The sequence below is a fragment of the Balaenoptera acutorostrata genome, chromosome 13 (assembly GCF_949987535.1).
Source record: "Balaenoptera acutorostrata chromosome 13, mBalAcu1.1, whole genome shotgun sequence".
NCBI classification, from domain to species: Eukaryota; Metazoa; Chordata; class Mammalia; order Artiodactyla; family Balaenopteridae; genus Balaenoptera; species Balaenoptera acutorostrata.
In genome coordinates, this window is record NC_080076.1 from 85076552 (window position 1) to 85093114 (window position 16563).

Below are 16563 nucleotides of genomic sequence, written 5' to 3' on the forward strand. Positions count from 1 at the left end.
GCCATTTTGAGTTTATTTTTATGTATGGTGTGAGGGAGTGTTCTAAATTCATTGATTTGCACGCGGCTGTCCAGTTTTCCCAATATTGCTTGCTGAAGAAACTGACTTTTCTTCATTGTATATTCTTGCCTTCTTTGTCAAAGAATAATAGACTGTGGGTTTATATCTGGGCTCTCTATTCTGTTCCATTGATCCATATGTCTGTTTTTGTGCCACTATCACACAGTTTTGATTACTTTGAATATTTTGTTGAATATTACTTTGAATAGCTTTGTAGTATTGCCTGAAGTCTGGGAGGGTTATGCCTCCACCTTTGTTCTTCTTCCTTAGGATTGCTTTGGCAATTCTGGGTCTTTTATGGTTCCATATAAATTTTAGGATTATTTGTTCTAGTTCTGTTAATAATGTCATGGGTAATTTGATAGGGATCACATTAAATCTGTAGATTGCTTTGGGCAGTATGGCCATTTTAACCACATTAATTCTTCCAATCCAAGAAAAGATGAAATTCTGACATGTTACAACATGGACAAACCTAGAAGACGTTATGCTAAGTGAAATAAGCCAGACACAAAAGGACAAATATGGTATGATTCCACTTATATGAGGTACCCAGAGTAGTCAAATTCATAGGGACAGAAAGTAGAACGGTGGTTGCCAGGGGCTGGGGGGGAAGGAATGAAGGGTTATTGTTTAATGAGTACAGAGTTTCAGTTTGAGATAATAAAAAAGTTCTGGAGATAAATGGTAGTGATGGTTGTACAACAAGGTGAATATACTTAGTGCCACTGAACTGTATACTTAAAATTGGTTAAAATGTTGGGGAGGGAAGGATTGGGCATTTGGGACTAGCAGATGTGAACTGGTATATATAGGATGGATAAACAACAAGGTCCTACTCTATAGCCCAGGGAACTATATTCAATATCCTGTGATAAGCCATAATGGAAAAGAATATGAAAAAGAATATATATATGTTTAACTGAATCACTTTGCTGTACAGCAGAAAGTAACACAACATTGTAAATCAACTATACTTCAATAAAATGTTTTTTAAAAACTGGTTAAAATGGTAAAATTTGTTATGTATATTTTACAACAATTTTTAGAAAAGTTTTTGGTTTTTGGAAAGTTAGAGGTAGTCAACCCATCTGTCACTTGAGTGAGAGCATCTCTTGTGTTAATTGGTCTAAAGGAGAAGCTGGCAGAACTCTCACAGAGAATTAAAAAAGGGAAGAGAAATGAGGCTTTCAGTATACAAGGTAGCAGATACCTGAGCCATATTCTGATAACATATTCCAGAGTTCAAATATGACCAGGAGATTCCAGGGCAAGGACATCAAGGAAAAGATGACAGTGGCGGGAGGTTGTCAGGGTGCTGGACTTAAGATGCATCCCGGATGTTGGGCAGGCTGCCTCTTGGCAGTTGAGTCCCTGCTGTCTCTGTACCTCAAGGATGCAGCCCACTGTCCTTAATTACCCCGTAAATTGTATATCTGCCTGTTCTGTGCTTCAGAGGTATTGTCTGCCAGCCTCCTGATGAACTTTATAGCAGTTCCCTAGCAATGCTTCTTAAATCAGAATGCTTCAGCTATGAGTAAAAGAAAGCACAGTTAAAATGGTTTAAACAATATATTTAAGAAAAGAAGTCCTAAGGTAGGATGGCTCCAGAGTTACTTAACTCAGTGGTGCCAACAAGTTCTTTCCATTGTTCTGCTCTGCCATCCTGAGCATGTCACATTAGAAAGACCATTTCTTCTCATGCCTCTCTCTTAGGAATGACATCTTTCTTTAGAAGACCTCTAATAAACTTTCATGTTTTGGTGGCCATAATTAGCTTTCATATTCGTTCCTACCTAAACCAGTCACCCACAGGTAGAATGGGATTAACGTGATACCCCTGAGGTGGGTACAGAGTTCTCTTTCCTGAAGGTTTGAAACCTGGACAAAATTGGGGATTCTCTTAACAAAGAAAAAGAGAGCAGATTTCAAATGAGTAGCTGAGTGTCTGCTACACCCCTAGATACTGATAATGGACTAATGGACTAATGGACTAATGGATAATGGATACTGATAATGGATTAATGGACATTTAGGAAGGGTTGCTTTGGACTTGCTTCTATTATTAACCAGTGGGTGAGGAGTATGAGTTCTCATACTCTGGATCAAATACGGCTCACCTCTGGGTTTCATTGCAAATTGTGGGAACGGAATAGAGAAGAGTGGAAGGCATGCTCTTTTCTTTTTCAGGTCATGACCTCAGCATACAGAGTTCCTTCTACTTCCTGCCCCCCGTAAACTTGGCTCTCCCCTGACAGTCCTTGAAGCCCTCCCCAGAGGATGCAAATCCTTCTCCGACTATCATGGTGTCCCCCATGGTCCTCAACTCTATTTCCGGATCAATGGGCCTTCATCTTGATTAAACTCTGAGGCTCAAGTCATCTACGTGTACCACCTTCAATACCTTCTCATTGCTGATGTCTACTCATCAGTCAATCCTTGTTCTTAGAGGACTTTAGCATCTGGCTCATCCTTCCTCCCCATCCCAGTTCCTACACCATACTAATGATTTTGATGACTATGAGAATGACCGAAGACTTGGCCAACCTCCTGACCCCTTGGCTCCTGTCTCTCCTCATTCCAGTGATCTTCACCTCCACTCTACTTGAGCCACCCCCTCCCTTGACCATGTCCTAGACCTCAATTTCTCCTGGAACTAATCTTCTTCCAAAGGCTTACATTTCTCTGACCTCACTCTTGTATCCTCTGTTCTTTCAGTTATTCCAGGCTTAGCAGTTCTTTGAACTCCAGAATCCCAGACCCTTCTACTTTCTCCCTCTCAGGACCCTCCTTCCTCCACTTCATTCTCTATCCAGCATAGATCCTGTGGTCCTCACTTTAGCTACTTTCTTGCCAGTTCCCAAGTAGTGGACATTATAGATGAGTCCCCAATATCTACTTGAACACAGGTGATTGGTCCAAGTTGGTCATGGTCATTTCCTCTCCCGTGTCAGTAAAGGAACAGGCATGTGACTCAATTCTAGTACTAGAGGGTAGAGTAAGGTGGGGAGAGAGGGGTTCTGGGAAAGATTTTCCCATGAAAGAGACAAAAGAATTGATGATCTTTCTTTCTGAGGATGAACGCAACAACAAAGGTGGTGGTGCAGAGAGATAGAAAGAACCTGGGTCCTTGATGATGCTGTCAAGTCACAAGATCAACCCGCTTTGAAGTTTGTCCTCCCTCTCAATATCTTATAAGATAATAATTTATTTCATATTAAGCCAGTTTGAGTCAAGCATTCTATTACTTTCACATAAAACACCCTAAATGACATAGTTTTTAACTCCCAGCAAAAGCTCAGCCCTGGATCAATGTACATATCCTTCTTTTCTTTCTTTTTTAAAATTTATTTATTTATTTATGGCTGTGTTGGATCTTCATTGTTGCACGCGGGCTTTCTTTAGTTGCAGCGAGCGAGGGCTACTCTTTGCTGTGGTGCGCGGGCTTCTCATTGCAGTGGCTTCTCTTGTTGTGGAGCACGGGCTCTAGGCACATGGGCTTCAGTAGCTGTGGCACGCAGGCTCAGTAGTTGTGGCGCACGGGCTTAGTTGCTCCGCAGCATGTGGGATCTTCTTGTACCAGGGCTCGAACCCATGTCCCCTGCATTGGCAGGCAGATTCTTAACCACTGTGCCACCAGGAAAGCCCACATATCTTTCTATACTGTCTTCATACCTGTCCTGCTAAGACTGATGGAGAAAACAATAGGTCCCTGGTCCTCTAGAAACCCCAAACACCTCTCTCCCATCCACCATTAGAAGAAGAATGACAGTTTTCCCCACCCTTCCCCATCCTCTGTGTTTAGGATTGCAGAACACCTCAGTTATCACCTGAAGTGGCCAGCTCTTGACTAGGAAATGGATTTTAAAAGTTTCCAAGAAGAGCATGTGTATTTGGCTTGGATGGAGTGGAGTGGAGAGATGATCTTGGGATTAAAAGAATCCAGCACCCATGAGAAGGATACAGGAATTACACCCAGAATAAATGGAGTGAAACAAGACATTCCTAGTGTTTGGGTTGAGTTAGGGGGAAAAGAGGAGCTTCTTGCCTTGCATTGTGGGGCTGGCAAGGGATACAAGCCCCAGGAAAAGGGTGACTTAGGTGGAAGGCGAGGCAGAGACGTAGCTTTGCTCACAATGTTTCTGGAACAAATGTAGAAGACCAGAATAAAGGTAGTAGATATCAGTGATTACAAACTCTAAAACTATCTGAACCACTTGGCAAGAGTGGGTTGGTCTCTGGGTGTGGAGGTGGGAGGTGGATCCTGTAGGTGGGAAGAACCTTATCATAATCTCAGTCATGCAGACTGTTGCAATAACAAATTCATAGTCTTTAATTCTCAGCACCACCCTGGAATTCCTGTTTTGCTTGTTGGCTCGCGTCTCCTGGTTACCATAGCAACTGTTTTGAATCTTCTTCACTCTCGTGGACTCTCCTACCCCTCTGCCTTCCCTTTCTCTCTCATCAGGCAACTCTGCCTCCTATTTCACGCAAAAAAATAGATGCCATCTGACTGGGACCACCCTCACCTTCCTCACTTACTTGCAACTGTATATCACCTTTTCCTCTATCCCACAGATTTAGTCAGCAGTGCTGTCTGATAGAACTTTCTCCGGTGGTGGAAATGTTCTACATCTTCACTGTGGTAGCCACTGGCCACATGTAGCTGTTGAGCACTGGAATAATGGCAAGTGCGACTGAGGGACTGAATTTTAAATTTCACTTGATTTTAATTAATTTAAATTTAAATAGCCACGTATGGCTACTGGCCACTCCCTTAGACAGCACCAATTTAGTGTAACTCAAAGAAAAACATTTTTGAATACCAGGGCACTGGGTATTTCTCCTAACTCTGTGACATCCCTAAGCACTAGACTCTTGACCAACTTATTATAAGAATTATGAATTAGGTGATGCGAAGGAAGGAAGAGAGGGTTAGAGGGGCAAGTTCACAAGAAATTGCCATGCAGAAAGGTGAAATTAACATCATTTTGACATGCTTTTTTTAGTAGCTCCAGTTACTAAGAAAGAAACCACAGTGAATCCTGGCTGAAACATATTCCTGAAGGAGAGTAAGAGGCTCTCATCATCATCTTATCATCACTGCAAATCCATCCTAGTCTTTTTTATTTTTTTAATTTATTTTTGGCTGCGTTGGGTCTTCATTGCTGCGCGTGGGCTTTTCTCTAGTTGCAGCGAGTGGGGCTACTCTTCATTGCGGTGCACGGGCTTCTCATTGCGGGCTTCTCATGCTTCTCTTGTTGCAGAGCATGGGCTCTAGGCGCGCGGGCTTCAGTAGTTGTGGCTTACGGGCTCTAGAGCGACTCAGTAGTTGTGGTGCACAGGCTTAGTTGCTCCATGGCATGTGGGATCTTCCCGGACCAGGGCTCAAACCCGTGTCCCCTGCATTGGCAGGCGGATTCTTAAGCACTGCGCCACCAGGGAAGTCCCTCCAACCTAGTCTTGACACCAAGGAGGAGTCTGAGTGGGAGAAAGAACCAAGCATCAGCCAGGTGCTGGTGTGGTGTAGTTATCAGTTGAGTTATTTCAAAGGGCATCCAGTTACATTTGCATTTCTACCATAATGCAAAATGTGTGCAACACAAACAGAACGGTGACTTGAATATCCCTTTTGTGTAGCTGATTTTGTTCACTTTTGATGATTCTATTACATTTCAAACAGCTACACATCTTTTTAAATATGAAAAGTTAGAATACCACATCCCCTCCCCTCCACCGGCCTCCTGTAAATGGCTGGCCAATTGCTGTGAGATCACATTTTGAGTAATTTCTTTCTCCCCTGATTTTAAAATGTTTTTATCATATGCTAAGTTCCCACCTATCTTTGGGTTTAATACTTGACTTGATCTTGTTCCACTAAGTTACCTGTCAGCTTCCTCACTAGTGCCCTTTAATTCTGCAGCACTATAATCGCTCTTAATATCTCCTGTGGCCCCTGGCTTATTTGTGAACTGCTCTCCAGTTGGCTTCTGAGTGCACACCCCCCCTTGGTTTTCCTCGCCTTCCCTGATGCCTCTGCTTAGTCTCCTTGGTGTTGGATTCTTTGGGGATCTGCCCTCAGCCCCCCTCCATGTCACTATGCCCCCTCCCTGGGCAGAACCCCTGCCTCATCTTGCCCCTTCTATCCACTTCCACAGTGCAGCCAGAGTGATTTTACTAAAGTGCAAATAAGATCATGCCACAACGTTGCTTAGAACTCCACCTATTGTTCTCAGAATAAATTCCCAACTCCTTAACGACAGCACAGGAGACTGAAATAGACTGGGTTTCCCCAAAGCAGACCCTGGGTGGAAATAGCTTATTTGGGGTGAGGCCAGGAAGGGGAGTGGGGAAGTGGCACAGGGAAGGAAGGGAAGGCAGCCAATACAGGAAGCAGCATGTCACTGCTGTGGGCATCTGGGGCCCAAACTCACTAGGGACCTCTGGGAGACTGCCTAGGCTGCCTTTGAATTGTCCCACCCGAGAGAGAGGGGCTGGGGTATTTAACCAGAGTCCCCCAGCCTAGGAGCCTCTATTCTCTGAGAACCACACCTCCTTCTCTCCCTCCTTCCGTTCTTTCTTCCTCCCAGTCCTCCCTCCCCTCCCTCTCCTCACCAAGGCAGGGCCCCTGATGCTGTATTTGTTCTGTGACCCCACCCACAGCCATAGCTGATTGGACCAGAGATAAATAGCCAGAACAATCAGATTCACTCCCCTGGGATTCTGGAATTGGGCGTTGATCTGGGCTTTCACTTGAACTTTCACGTGGACATCTAACCATGATAGCCTTGATTGGCCACATGTCCTCAGAGAAGAAGAGATGGCCAGTGTTTAGAGAGACACATTGTGGGTGGACAGAGAGACAGGCAGAGGTGGGACCTCACAGCTTCAGGCAAATTGAAAGAGCGGCCTCAGCGCGGGACGTTTTATTAGTTTCCTGTTCTACTCATGGGTTCTCACCATTTGGAGCCACATTTCATGCATTTGAGTTCTGTGAGATAACAGTGCTTCCTCAAAAAAACTTGCTTTTTTTCTGAAGAAAGTCACTTGATTTTCTGACCTGTAACCAGAAACACACACACACACACACACACACACACACACACACACACACTTGAATAAGAGAAATTCACCCAAGCCCTCCAATCTCTGTTCCATTCATGACCTGAGTTTCTACTTCACAAAGAAACAGACCACTGTTCTTGACATTCCACTTTGAACATCTTTGAATGGCTCAAATGTTTCCATCTTAACCACATGCACCAATCTTCTCTAGACTCTGTGACCCCCATTAAAAATCACCCTTACCCCTCTTCTCACATAGCCAAGCTAACAGGAAAAGTAGCCCACAACTACTGTCTCCACTCTCTTGCTCTCATTAGTCCTTGCTCACACTATTATTTTATGGGAAAGTGTTCCATTTTTAAGTTGTGATTTGAAGTGTCTGCGGGATATTTAGGTCTGGAGGTTCATAGACTACAGGTATGGAGCTCAAAAGGCAGGTTTGGTCTGGAGATACAGCTTTTAAAAATCTATCAGTGTTTTTTTTAAGTAATGCATACATATGGTGGAGAAAACTTCATAGAAAGGTGATAAGTAAGTCTCTTGACACTGACTAATCCCCCTGTTCCCTCCCCAGAGACCATTGGATTTTTTTTTAGTATTTATTTATTTATTTGGCTGTGCTGGGTCTTAGTTGTGGCATGCAGGATTTTTGTTGCTGCGTGTGGGATCTTAGTCGTGGCATGCAGGATCTTTTAGTTGTGGCATGCGGGCTGACCAGGGATGGAACCCGGGCACCCTGCATTGGGAGCGCGGAGTCTTAACCACATTCCACAGGCAGGAAGAGCAGAAATGGATTAAGTCCACAGCAGAGGGAACATGAAACAGTATTTCTGTGTAGCTGTAAGGTGATAATAGCCCCCATCTTTGAGTGAGTTACTGCTACTTTGTTACTTACTGAGAAACATCCTCCTCTAAAATCATGGACTATCACAAACTTTGCTATTTGAAATTGCATCTGTAAGAATGAAATGTTCCTGCTTTGCCTGGAGGATCTTAGTCACCTTGAAACAGAGAGGCAGCCTCGATTTGCAGCTCAGGTGCAGAGCTTCAGATAATGGGTTTCTGGAAACAACAATCAACATCTATCTTAGCCTTATTGCTTCCAAGGAAACAAGGCCCTGGGTCCACTTTGCAATCCAGATCTAAAGTTGACCGTTTTATATAAAACTGCTTTGCTCTGAACCTGTGAAAACTTGATTTCATTTAAATTTGATCTAAACTCCACCTTCCCCGGAATCTGATGATAACTCTATCCCTTTGTTTGATGATGTATACTCCCTCACTGAATGGGTCAATAAACCTGATTTTGTTGGATGGCAGGTTTGTTTTTTAGGCTGATTGGGCTAGGTCATGGGTTGACCTCCCGGGGGAATAAAGCAGAGTGGAAAGTGGATCTTGAGGGTCAGGCAGGAAATATCCAGCATAGCAATAAAGTCCTCCCCCAAACCCAGCCTGCAGCAAATCTAATTCCTCCTCCACAGACCAGAGTGTTGTGAGGACGTGAGGGAGGGAGGAGGGGGGGAGACCTTCATTCATCCAGTGTTCACATACATCTGGGGCTGAATAAATGGTTGTAGAAATGAACTAATCAGTCTCTGAGTGGGGCTTGAGGCAATGGAAAGATCTAGGCTCTTTCCTAAGGCACAGTGGAAGCACTGGGTCTCCTGACATTTGAAGGGCTGCCCCTTTACCCCAACTGAAATGACCCCAAAAAAAGTGAAAGGAAAAAGGGGATAAGGCAGAATTCTTAAAAGGCCTTTCCTTTGAACACCATCTTTGTGCAGGCATCCGGGGGAGGCCGGCTGGGGCGGGGACATCTGCCAGCTGGGCCTGTTGGACTTGGCTTTTCTTGTTTATTCCCAGCCACATCTTGGGCAGCTGCCAGTGCCCGCCCCGACTCTGCCATCATTGGAGGAACTCAAACTTAAAGGCTCCTGCTAAGAATAAGGACGTTTCATTTTCCTCTTACTGGTGGGTCTGCTGTGGCCGGTCTGGGAGGGTTGAGCCCTGGTCCAGCCCCGAGTGGAGAGCGAGCCTCTCACCATGACAGCCTGTTGCAGCTGGAACGATGTCTTCCAGTATGAGACATACAAAGTCATCCGGATCCAGAGCACGAATTATGGCACCATTAAATGGTTCTTCCATGTGTTGTTCTTTTCCTACATTAGGTAAGTGGGCTGTGGGGATGACCCTAAATCTCTGCAGTGGCTGGCAGCACAGAAAAGCTCAAGGTCCAGCTTCCTGTGCACATCCTGAATTCCCTGTGGTTTTAAAATCTGAGACATGAGGCTCACAGCAAGCTGGGGAGGAGTGGGAGTCGGAGGAGGAAGCAGCAGGCGGGAGGAAGTAGTGCCAGTCTCCTGCAGGGGGAAGCCACGAGAAGGGAGGGTGACACTTTGGGTTCTAACCCAGGGCTGCTGGGGCGAGCTGAGCAGGGCATGCCTGGGGCAGGTGGGAAAATGCAGGGCAACATCCTGGATTCCCAGGGAGGAGTCAAGGATTCAGGGCACGCCTGGTGATAATGCTGGCATCTACATGAGTCATCACCGCTTAGGGGGAGGAATAGGACCAGACCTGTAAATGTAACTTTAGGTCCTCGCCAGGGTCAGCAAGACCCTCCTTGCTCTTTTTTTGTTTAACAGCTTATTGAGATATAATTCACATACCATTCAACTCACTCATTTAAAGTGTGTAATTCAGTAGTTTTTAGTATATTCAAAGAGTTGTGCAACCATCACCACAATCAATTTTAGAATATTTTCATCACCTCAAAAAAAAAAAAACCCACTCCCTCATCCCTTAACCATCACTCTCAATCCTCCTATTCCCCTGCAGCTCCAGGCACCCACTGATCTACTTTCTGTCTCTATGGATTTGCATATTCTGGATATTTCATTATAAATGGATCATTTATGTCTGGCTTCTTCCACTTAGCATTATGTTTTCAAGGTTCATCCATGTTGGAATATGTATCTCTACTGCATTCCTTTTTTTTTTGGCTGAGTAATACTCCATTATATGGATATACCACTTTTGGGTGGAAATTTGGGTTGTTTCCAATTTTCGGCTGTGATGAACGATGCTGCTGTGAACATTTGTGTACACATTTTTGTATGAACATGTCTTCAGTTTTCTTGGGTATGTACCTAAAAATGGAATTGGTGGATCGCTTGGTAAACTCTAATTTTAATCTTCTGAGAAACTACCCAGTTGTTTTTCACAGTGGCTGCACCATTTCATATTCCCACCAACAACGTACATCCAGTTCCTTCACATCCTCATCATCACTTGCTATTGTCTCTCTTTTGGATTATAGGCATCCCAGTGAGTATCTCGTTGTGATTTTGATTCATATTTCCCTAATGGCTAATGCCCCCTTGTTCTTTGTGATGGTGGTGGTGATGACGATGATAACTTGCATCTATTAGGGAGACAATGCAGTTTACCAGCTAAAAGTTAAAGCAACTTATTTCATAAACCTGGCTAAATTTCCTTGACCAAGTCACTTAACCTCTCTGAGCCTCAGTTTCGCATCTGTTCATAGAGTTGTTGTGATAATTATACAAGAAAAGGCATGACAAGCTCTTATCAATGCCTAGCATAGGGTAAGAGCTTCACAAATGGTAGCTATTTTTTAAAAATAATCTTTTTGAATATAATAGGTACTTTCATATACACTCTCTCCTTTGACCCTCAAGGTAATCATGCCCAAGCTTGGGATTTCAGATCTGGAAATGTGGATTCAAAACTCCTTCACCTTTATGAGCCTTGGTTCCTCATCTGATATTATTAGGATTATCATTATTTGAGTCATATGTTTTCTATGCAACAAATATTAAATAATAAGCATGTATATTAAAATTCTAAAGACATATTACTTAGACCAGATATCACAGAATGGATAATAAAGAATATAGTTAGTAAATTCTCCCTTATGAATCAATACATAGATCATATGTCACAATTCCACTTTGTGATGCGGCTTCCTGGTATTCTTGGGTCTAGCACGCAATGTCTTAAAAGAAGATTGCTGTATATATACGAACAGATTATTATGAGAACACCTTATAATGATATTTTTCTTTCATATGGTGGAATCTTTACTTACGAGCATTTAATTCCCTCAGATTCAGTTGTACATGTTCCACAGGAGCATGAAGAGAGAGCACAATTTAAACAGTGCAATGACTCAGCAATTGGGTGCCCCAGGGTAAACGTGAGATGGGGTTCCCTCAGTCAGTTTCTGTTCTCACACGCTTCTCATAGAGTGAGCATCTTGCTTCCCTACCTGTGAACATTTTCCACTCAACATGTCCCCTAAAATAAGACAGCTCCTTCACCTTCACCTTTGAGACCCAAGCTTTTCAAACATACGCACCATGCAACAACACTTTGGTACACAGGAAATAGCATAGGGTGCTGGGCATGAGCAGAATTCATCTTAAGGAATGTATGGGGGCAGTACCAGCCTTGACCTACACAATAGGGACTGCTTCCTGGACCCCACACTTCAGAGATCCCACCCTGGCCCTCCGCTAGCTGCGAGCTTCCCCATGGAGTAAGGAACCTGTGGGGCTGTATTAGTTTTCTGTTGCTGCGTAACAAATTACCACAAACTCAGTGGCCTAAAACACCATCACTTATTAGCTCACAGTTCTGTAGATCAGCAGTTTGGGCCTGGCGTGACTGGGTGCTCTGCTCAGGGTCTCACAAGGTTGAAATCAAAGTGTCAGCTGTGCTGAGTTCTCACTTTGAGACTCTGGGAGAAAATTCACTTCTAGGCTCATTCTTCCTGTTGGTAGAATTCAATCCCATGCCATCATGGGATTCAGAGCTCTGTCAGCCAGGGGCCACTCTCAGATCCTAGAGACCACTTGCACTATTTACCATGTGGCCCCTTCCATCTTCAAGCCAGTGATGATATACAATGTTCTCATGCCTCAAATCTTTGACCTCTCTTCTGGGACCAGCCAAAGGAAATTCTCTGCTTTTAAAGGACTCGTGTGTTTGGGTCAGGCCCACCCAGATGATCTTGCTAGCTTCAGGTCAACTGTATAGTATAATCTAATTGTGGAAGCATTTCCATCATACTCAAAGTTTGGGGGATTAGGCAGGGTGTGTATGCCAGGATACAGGAAATATTGGTGTCCCCTTAGAAGTCTGCTGCCTCAGGGGCAGAATGTGCCAATCCAGAGCACTGGATGCACTCCCCCCATCCCACCATGCTCGGTATGTAGGACCCCAGAATTCTCTTCCCAAATGGCCCTTAACCTTTTCCCAGATTTATCCTCTTGAGAGAAGACCACAGCACCCGGGGCATGCTCCTGAGATCAAGGGGTGGCCAAGGGGCAGCTGAATGCAGGTGGAGGGTGTGGAGGGGGCTTAGGCATACAGTGCAGGGTATCCATACACAGGTGCACGGGGCCCTCACAGAGCTGGGAGGAGCCAGAGTGAGATAAGAAGGGGGGTGGGCTAAGGGCTAAGGGTCAGAGGCCTCTTCAACCAATGCTTCCAAGTTCTGGCACAGAATTCTGAGGAGTCCAAGAATTCTAAACATGAATCTGGCCTTCCAGGTTGTAATGAAGGTATGTCAGGGTAGATGAAAAAACATGTTTCATTTTAAAGTCTGTTATGACTTTTAGGGACTTCCCTGGTGGCGCAGTGGTTAAGAATCCACCTGCCAATGCAGGGGACACGGGTTTGAGCCCTTGTCCAGGAAGATCCCACATGCCGCAGAGCAACTAAGCCCATGCACCACAACTACTGAGCCTGTGCTCTAGAGCCCGCGGGCCACAACTACTGAGCCCGCGCGCCACAACTACTGAAGCCCGCATGTCTAGAGCCCATGCTCCGCAACAAGAGAAACCACCATGATGAAAAGCCCACGCACTGCCACAAAGAGTAGCCCCTGCTCACTGCAACTAGAGAAAGCCCACATGCAGCAACGAAGGCCCAACGCAGCCAAAAATAAAAATAAATAAATTTATACAAAAAAAAAGTCTGTTATGACTTTTAAATGTCTGAATAAGCAGTATGTGGACTTCCACTTGTTCTCTTGCACAGTTGTCAGTTGCCTGTCACTGCTGTAACAATTAACCACAAACTTGGTAACTTAAAACAACGATTTATTCTTTCACAGTTCTAGAGACATCTAAAATCAGTATCACTGGGCCAAAATCAAGGTGTCGGCAGGGCCACGCTCCCTCCAAGGTTCCAGGGGAGAATCCTTCCTTGCCTCTTCCAGGTTCTGGGGGTGGCCTGTGTTCCTTGGCTTGTTATCACATCACTCCAATCTTCAAGGCCAGCATCCTTGACTCTGCTCCACCTTCACAAAACTTTCTCCTGTATGTGTGTGTGTGTGTGTGTGTGTGCGCGCGCGTGCATGAAATCTCCCTCTGTCTCTCTCTTATAAGAACACATATGATGGCATGTAGGGCCTACCTTGATAATCCAGCATAATCTCACCATCTAAAAATCCCTAACTTAATCACATCTGTAAAGACCCTTTTCCCAAATAGGGTAACAGTTATAAATTCTGGGGATTAGGACCTCATAGCTTTGGTGCCATTATTCAGCCTACTATAGGAGGTATAGCCCCAGGCATTCAGCTCATTGGGATGGCAGTGATTAAGATTCTGGCACTCATTCCCAAACATTATTGGCACGAGTTCCCACCTTAGGGCTTAGCAGTGGCTGGCCGAGTCTTTTCTTTGGAACAGTCCCTGTTCTCTGGGTGTTGTTCCTGGCTGTGCAGTGTCTCAGCAATCCTGGTTTTTGGTCCTCTAAGAGATTGTAAGAACTGCCTAATGTCCTTTAAAATCTCTTTCTTCCTTTATTTTTTAACAATTTTATTGGGGTATAAATTTATATATCATAAAATCACCCATTTTAAGCATACACTTCAATGATTTTTAGTAAATTTGCCGAGTTGTACAACCATCATCATAATCCAGTTTTAGAACATTTCATCACCCCAGTAAGATCCCTCATTCCCATTTGCAGTCACTCCCCATTCCCACCCCCTGGACCCAGGCAACCACTAATCTATTCCCTGCCTCTATAGATTTGCCTTTTCTAGACAATCTCTCTTCTTAAACTAGGCAGAGTGAACTCTGTTGTTTAGAACTAGAAACCCTGGCCAATATAATACTAATGTCCCCTAATTATAGAAGAAGAAATGATGACTCAGAAAGGCTAAGTTACTTACATAAAGTCATGTAGGTAGTAAGTGGTAGAGCCAATGTTGAACCCAAGTATCTCACCCCAGAGTCCACGCTCCCACTAAAGTATTGCAGAGAATGGAGGAGGTAAGAGTACAAACGGAGGGAGGGAGACAATTTAGGAGGCTATTGGGTCATCCAGGTGAGTTAATGGTGATCTGGACTGAGGAGTTGACAGTGGTAGAGGAGAGAAGTAGACTGTTTTGAATAACATTAGGAAGATAAAACAAAAAAAATTGACAATTGAATGGACGGGGGGGAATGAGGGAAAGGATAAATCAGGGAGTGTGCCATGTTCTGGCTTGGGCAATTGATGAGTGGTGGACGAAATTATGGGGATAGGAAATGTGAGGAAAAAAAGCCCATTTAGGGTGGAAGATGAATTCAGAGCTGAAGGCACTGAGCTTGACATATCTATGGGACATACAAATACAAATGCTTAGTTGGATATATGAATCTGGAGCTGGAGATGTAGATTTACATATCACCAGCATACAAATGGTAACTAGAACTATGGAAGTAGCTGCAACTGACCAGCAAGAGAGGATGTAGGTGAGAAGGCAAGAGGGCTTAGAACAGACCCCTAAGGAATGCTAACCTTTAAATGATGGGAAGCACAGAGGTCTCCAAAGGATTCTCAGAAAGGGCGAACGTGGGGAACCAAAGGAAGTCAGGAGAATGTGGATTCTGGGAAGCTGACGGAAGAAGGGGAGGCAAGGGGGTGGTGCATGGTCACTGGTGTCAAATGCTGCTGAGAATCTGACAGGTCTGTGGCGTGTCTATTGGATTTAGCGATGGTGGTGTTGTTTACTGGGCACGAGAAGCTTTATAGACGTTCTGGCGGGGGGGAGCCAGACTGGAGTGAGCAGAGGAGTGAATGGAGATGCGGAAATGGATGTGGTGACTCACTTTTTCAAGGGACTTGGCTACAAAGGAGAAGAGAGGAATCAAGTGGTAGAGGGAGGGTTTATTTTTAAATTGGGAAATGATGTTGAAATGCAGATGGAGAGGAGACGAGAGAAAAGGAGATGATGAGATAAATGAAAATTATCATCACGCTGTCATCGTCATCGATACCATCATCATCATCATCATCGTTGCTGTCGTCACCAACTAGCAACCACAAGGAAAGCTTGTTCTGTTCTGGGACTGTTCTAATTGTTAGACATTTCTTCCTTACATTGAACCAAAATCTATCTCCCTGTAATTTTTCCCTTTTGATTAGAGTTCTGCCCTGTGGTCCCTTTTCTACTGGACATTTTCCAAATGGCTGCGTCACAAAGCACCGAGCTGATCTCCCTGTCCTAGGCGGCTGCTTCCCACTATCTATTTTACATTTGGTAGTGTATATATGTTAATGTTACTCTCTCACTACGTCTCAGCCTCCCCTTCCCCCCTGTGTCCTCAAGTCCGTTCTCAACATCTGCATCTTTATTCCTGCCCTACCACTAGGTTCATCAGTACCATTTTTCTAGATTCCATATATATGCATTAGCATATAGTATTCGTTTTTCTCTTTCTGACTTACTTCACTCTGTATGACAGACTCTAGGCCCATCTACCTCACTACAAATAACTCAATTTCGTTCCTTTTTATGGCTGAGTAATATTCCATTGTATGTATGTGTCGCATCTTTTTTATCCATTCATCTGTCAATGGACATTTAGGTTGTTTCCATGTCCTGGCTATTGTAAATAGTGTTGCAATGAACATTGTGGTACATGTATCTTTTTGAATTTTCTCAGAGTATATGCCCAGTAGTGGGATGGCTGGGTCATATGGTAGTTCTATTTTTCATTTTTTAAGGAACCTCCATACCGTTCTCCATAGTGGCTGTATCAATTTACATTCCCACCAACAGTGCAGGAAGTCTCCCTTTTCTCTACACCCTCTCCAGCATTTATTGTTTCTAGATTTTAATGATGGCCATTCTGACTGGTGTGAGGTGATATCTCATTGTGGTTTTGATTTGCATTTCTCTAATGATTAGTGAAGTTGAGCATCTTTTCATGTGTTTGTTGGCCATCTGTATGTCTTCTTTGGAGAAATGTCTATTTAGGTCTTCCGTCCATTTTTGGATTGGGTTGTGTTTTTTGTGATATTGAGTTGCATGAGCTACTTGTATATTTTGGAGATTAATCCTTTGTCAGCTGCTTCATTTGCAAATATTTTCTCCCATTCTGAGGGTTGTGGAGCATGCACTCTTGCTTTGCTGGT

The 16563-nt window shown here is 44.1% G+C and overlaps 2 protein-coding genes across 3 annotated transcripts in view; one reads left to right on the plus strand and one right to left on the minus strand.

The window, feature by feature from the left end:
- Positions 1-16563, minus strand: part of IFT81 (intraflagellar transport 81) — a 203125-nt gene that overhangs the window by 113215 nt on the left and 73347 nt on the right. The window lies entirely within an intron of this gene.
- The window catches only part of P2RX7 (purinergic receptor P2X 7), a 53707-nt gene continuing 46192 nt past the window's right edge, over positions 9049-16563 (plus strand). For both annotated transcript variants that reach the window (XM_007189522.2, XM_057526621.1), the window contains exon 1: positions 9049-9293. In XM_007189522.2, coding sequence (XP_007189584.2) covers positions 9169-9293 — 125 coding nt within the window. In that variant the 5' untranslated portion in view covers positions 9049-9168. The remainder of the gene's footprint in view (positions 9294-16563) is intronic.